Source organism: Haemaphysalis longicornis, unplaced genomic scaffold (genome assembly GCF_048455015.1).
Source record: "Haemaphysalis longicornis isolate Haplotype H1 unplaced genomic scaffold, Haemaphysalis longicornis Haplotype H1 scaffold_9, whole genome shotgun sequence".
In the NCBI taxonomy this organism is placed as follows: domain Eukaryota; kingdom Metazoa; phylum Arthropoda; class Arachnida; order Ixodida; family Ixodidae; genus Haemaphysalis; species Haemaphysalis longicornis.
Window position 1 is genome coordinate 117,488,681 of NW_027526460.1, and position 5,934 is coordinate 117,494,614.

Below are 5,934 nucleotides of genomic sequence, written 5' to 3' on the forward strand. Positions count from 1 at the left end.
TAGTCGTATCCTATAAGTACCTGAATAGTGTCATCTGTTGGAGCATCAGCATCATCGGCGAGGCGAAGATCCCGAACGTCCTCTCTCACGCAAGAAGTAGGAACTGAGAGCGGAGTTCCACTGCATATTGTTGGTACCTCGAGGGCTTCGTTTAGAATGGCCTCGGTGTCGTGACGGCTAGTAATCCACAGTTCCACGCGTCGTAGAGTCTGCTTAGATGGGGCCATCGCTCGGAACGTTTGCACATTCAGAGTCTCCTTTCCGGCTTCCTTGCAGCTAAGGTTCTTGGCTGTGTCTTCCGTGACGAACGTTCGTTGACTACCACCGTCCAGAAGGCAGCGGACAAGTCGCGGCTGAGTGGAGCCACGTGCCCAAACTTTATCTGTTTGTAGAAGAATAGTATCTAGGGCTTCAGTCACAGCACTGGTGACGTGAATTCCTTTCATGACGAACTGCCTCTGAGTGACAATTGCCCAAGAAGAAGCGTATTTGGAGTCGCACAGGAACGTGAAGTGTCGGCCTTGGAAGTTCTGACAACGCAGAAATGTCGGGTTTCGTCAATCCTTGGCTCGGTGAAATGTTTTGCAACACTTAAAGCATCGGCCGCTTCACTTGAGTATATTCTTCTTTTCCTCAAGGGTTAACGTTTTATCACAAGCAGTAAAGGAGTGTTCTTCAGAACTGCAGAAATAACATGGTTTTTTGTCCGATCCGAAAGTGGTGGTAAAGGTGGTCTCTGAAGGTACATAGTGGCGTCGCGATTTGTCGTGGAGTTTTTTGTAGACTGTTGACCAGTCCGATGCGATTTCTATGGCCTCCTCCCTGCTGCGAACGTCTTTCTTCAGGAAGTCTAAAAGCGCTGAAAATGTGCTATGAGTGTCAGCTTCCTCAGGATACTGTTGACAGTACCGAAGTACGAGCTCTTGAGGTAGCCGCTTCTCGATAGCCACCCTGAGCAGAGCACTGTACTGCTCCTGCTTCACCCCTAGTGCTTCAAGGCTCCTGACGTTCTTTACCACTTCGCCGTAAAGATGTCGCAGTGCCCCAAAGTTTTGCGCTGAATCAACAGCCTGCAGTTGTAGGAGGCTAGTCATGTGGTCGTTGATGGCAAGGTCCTTCCGTCCAAAGCGTTCCTCAAATAGATCTATTGCTATGTGGTAGTTGCTTCCTGTCAGGGAAAGTCCACTGATCGTATCTTTCGCCGTACCAACAAGGTAGCGTTTGAGATATTTCAACTTGTCAATGGTTGACAGCTGCGAGTGCCGGTGTATGGTTGCCTCATACTGGTCCCAAAACGAACGACAGCCTTGAATGGTTTCGTCAAATTTGCCTAGTTCCAGTCGAGGGAGCTTGATAGACGCGCTTGAGCGAACACGAACTGCGCTTAATGGCTCTACGTTGTTCATTGGGCCGTTTGATGCTTGTGGGCGCTGAATTTCTTCGATTCTTCGGGAGAGCTTGGATTTTGCCACACATATGGAAACGTAATACCCTTCCGTAGCTTCCCACTCTTGTTCTAAATTCTGCTCATCAATGGTGTCTTCAATTTGTTTGTCTATATCTCGAAGTGCTGATTCTTTCATCACGAGAACATTCAAAAGGTCCTGCAGCTCACCGTTAGACTCAGTCTGGGAGTCCAACAAAGCGTTGCTGTCACTAATGGTCTTCGTCACGCCATCTCCAAGGGTGGCCCGCTTGCGCTTGTGTCGATCCATTCTGTGGACGCCTTAGGCGTGCAATCGACTCCGCTTAATCAGGTAAGGCGTAGCACACCACTGCGTTGAGACGGAGGCGGCGTGAGGCGCAAAGGCAGCTAGAAGCGTTGGGTGGGGACGAAACACATTGTAGAAGCGCCGTTTGTTGCGTCAGTTGTGCAGGCTGCTTCTTCGGTGGTCTTCAGGAGAGGTTTCGTCGAGTCTTCCCGGGTTTCGGCACCAATCTTTTGCGAAAAGACCAGCGTCCAGAACCCGTCGAACAATCCCATCGAACATGAGGTGTTTATTGACACATACCCCAAAAGCATAGAAGAAGTTTGTGCGTGCGTTCAGACTAATTTGGTAGGTACCACTCTCTGCGTAGGTACGTGCCTGATTTGAAGCTACGAACCAGAATACATTTTCTAACACTTGTCATACACTTCTCGTCATACACTTCTAACGCCAAGTTAAGCCTACACAGTGTACACCCTAGAGTGGCTGTGGGTATTCCAAAAAAATTATGCGCACCTCCGAAGTAGCACATACTTGCAGTTTGGGATTGGCCAATCAAAGAATCCATCGCGGGAAAGCTTCGCGTTCAACTAGCGTCACCGGTAGGCGGAGGGTGCATGGTTTTGCAATACGCCTTTGATATTTAATACGGTCGCTTTTACCACATCTCCACAACGTACCAGTGTACGACTGGTTAATGAGTGTACACTCAACGGCTAAAACTCTTAAAATAGTTGTACTTTAATGGTACTCAATTGATTTGTGTAGTTTGTGAAGCCTCCGGCTAATTCAGAGCGAATCATTAGCATCTTTACTATACCAATCAATACCAAATTTACTGGAACACCAAATGAAACGCATAGCATAGAAATGACAATCAGTTTACCTAACCACAGTCACTTTTCAGACCTAGAAAAATCCGTTACACGGCTGCGCATCGCTGCACTATTGTAAGCTAATGCCCTAGCGTTACACCCTAGGCATTCTTTTTATACCTGTAGAGTCGACGTTGTTATATTGTAAACCTGTTCATATAACATCGATATCTTTAGCGTAGTTTTTATGAAAAATTCACCCGCATTTCCCCGAAGGGGAGCAGGGGAAGTGCGAATGCACGGGTGATGCGAAGGAACTCTTCTTGGCCAATCGCCCTAAGTAGGTATGTGGTGGGGTCGCTTTCGCACTTAAAAACTCTTCTTGGCCAATCGCCCTAAGTGGGTATGTGGTGCGGACGGACGGACGGCGGTGGACGCGTGATTCAGGGTCGCTTAAGATAGTACTGCTTGTGGAATTAAAAGCTATTTAATTCCACACTAGCCTGGTCAGAGTTTCAATGACTTGTGGGCTTGGCGCCTCGTGATCCCGATGTATGCTATAGGATTCAACCAGGGCTTCAATCCCATCTCGGTGAGGTATATTTGTGTACAGAGAAGTTACATCTATAGTTACAAGGAATGCGCCATCAGGGATTTTTATGTTGTTAATTTCTCGTAGGAAATGGTTAGTATCACGAAGATATGCCGAATGGGTAGCGAAGGAACTCTTTTTGGCCAATCGCCCTAAGTGGGTATGTGGTGCGGATGGACGGACGGCGGTGGACGCGTGATTCAGGGTCGCTTAAGAAGTGCATTCGCACTTAATAAAAATGAAGAGCCCAGCCACCAGGCTGACGCGGACCAGAAGTTTTCTGCTCTTTATTAGTATATGTGAAAGGTGTTCAGAAATATTACTCGAAACTCCGCCATATAGTAGTCGAAACAGGAAGTCATCGGCGCAAAATTGGGCTGACACATGTAATAATGTGCCGCCTACTAGGAATATTCTCGGCCCCACTTCGCGAAAACCACATCTGCCAAAATTTTTGTTTGTTCCATATCGTCAGCTTTATAAAGCCGAAATAACTTCTGGGGCACTGACCTGAGACGCGTATATTTTTGGGTATACGTCATACCGTACGCACCACGCTTAGATAATTCCGTGATAAGCATACCTTGTTAAAAAATGTTTTTTCCCAACCTAAGCTATTATAAAACACCGTTGACGTCCATTGAGATTAACAGCTCTGCCCCCACAGCTGCGAACGCTCGTTTGTCCTCCGCACGTGTTTCACCCGAGGACAGGTGAACTGCGGGCCTTATACAAAGGACGAGTACAGAATCGGTATTCAGGTCCACTTTGGGTCAGAAAAACTGAACAGCTTGTTAGCAACTCTTCAGAGACATGGTATATTTCTTGGGAAATTCCTTCGTCGTCTTTTTATAGGGGTTACTTGTAGGAGCTGCTCTGGCAAAATGCGAGTACGCTGACGTTTTGAAGGTATATATTTTTTTACGTTTTTCACTTAAGCATTTCCCGTTATACGGAATCAATAATTTTATTGTAGTTAAATATCAAGTTTTTCTGCATCGGAATAAGCTGTGGGATTCCTTTCGCTGTGTAATATACGAGATAGCTACGTCAAACCCTCCCCAATTACAGGAGTTTGATTAGCTAAGCACCGAATTGCCAATTAACCAAAAATGTACCGTCGGGAGCCTGTCATCTCTAGCCGCAAACCAAATGCCAAACCTGCCTCGCACTGTGTTTCTTAATACATACGCGAAAGGATTATTAGCAAACGCTGAACCCTTGGATTTTTTAGAAGTGATGGGCTGATGTTTAGCCGAGAGCTACGCTCTGAGCTCTGTCTTCTCTCGGTAGCGGCCGCCTGAATTTTAAACGCTAAACTAACTTCGTGGTAGGCCTAAATAAGCGTCGAAAATACCAACTAAGTGCACTGGCTAGGACAATGACACCAGAGGCTAGAAGGTCGCGACTAATATCCGAATTCTCGAGTAACAAAAGCTTGCTAAAACAATCACTCGGCCCTAAAACAGGGACAAAGAAGAAAGACGTAATACACAAGAGAGTGCCGAACTTCCAACTATACTTTATTGAAAAAAGACGCTGCTTATATACACAAAACTAAAATACTAAAAGCATTATGACGTCAAAATGCATCACATTTTAAAAAGGCCACTTCTTTATCTGACAGCGACATGGACGCAGGGCTCACGCAGCTATTCCTTGCCAGTCTGATAAAATGAGCTTCAAGAACTTCTCGCTCACGCTTGTCTCTTGCTCTCCGCAAAACAATTTGCCCTATCTAGCAGGGGGCTACACTTTCATCGTTCGCAGTGCTCAGAAAGATGGCCACCAGAATTGTTGCAACAGTTTCGCTCCCTCACCCTCTCATTAAAACACCTTCCCGTTTGGCGTATGTACACTTTTTTGCAGCTCAGAAAAATTTCGTAAACTACAACCATGCGGGAGTTTGTGTAGCGAACAGCGTGGTTTTGTTTCAATGGGTTCTGGTTTTTTCTTCTGGTTTTTACTCACCAAAAGGCAAACTTTTGACGGCTTTTCGGGGCGCTAAAAACGATATTTCCACCGTACTTTTGCGCCATTTTCTTTCATTATGGGAGACTTTGTGTAGATACGGTATGACGTGCACCTTTTTCCTTATCGGCCTCTCTTGTTCATCACGGCTATCTTTTCGTCTCATCTTTAGGAGAAAAGCTTCAAACACGCTCGAAATCAGGAAAGAAGGAAACCGCGCCGGGCTTAACCTCAAAATATGGTCGTGGAAACTAGCCTCCACTTAGTGAACGAACAATTTTTTCAAGGCTTCCTGAATACACGTCATCGCCACACCCCTTTTTCCTAGTTTTTAGTGCGCACTATTGAAGGGAAGCTGTATTTGTGCCCTTGGACTGTACTGCCAGCAAACATGCATGTCTCCTCTGAACGAAAGCTGCAAATCCAGGAAGCGGATTTCATTAGCACTTGGCAGCTTACATGTAAATTTGTGAGCTTTCGACGCCTGACTTAAGGTATTAATCACATCTTTTTACTATCAAATTATGCTGCGCTATTACCCGATTCACCACCACTAGATAGTCATCGACAAACCAACAAATGTAAGGTCAAGCATATTATCTAAAGACATGCTCACCCGCTTATCAAAGGCACTCGAAAACAGGTCGGACAAGATGGGGGCAAGAGAAGAACCAATGCAAGTTCCTCTACATTGATCATAGTGTTTGTCCTCAGAATTAACCACCGTGGAATGCAGATGAAAGTTCAAAAGTTCCAAGAAATTGCGCTGTTCACTCCCGTCACGCCACTGAACCTTAATTCACCATAATCCTCAAGTTTTGGCCGCAGGACACTGAACAGTTTATCG

General features: G+C 45.9%; 1 protein-coding gene across 1 annotated transcript; it reads right to left on the reverse strand.

The window, feature by feature from the left end:
* Positions 1-608: 608 nt before the first annotated feature.
* Positions 609-1,715, reverse strand: LOC144153382 (uncharacterized). Its single transcript, XM_077685036.1, has one exon. The coding sequence runs from the start codon at positions 1,713-1,715 to the stop codon at positions 609-611; it is 1,107 nt and encodes a 368-aa protein (XP_077541162.1).
* Positions 1,716-5,934: the final 4,219 nt, after the last annotated feature.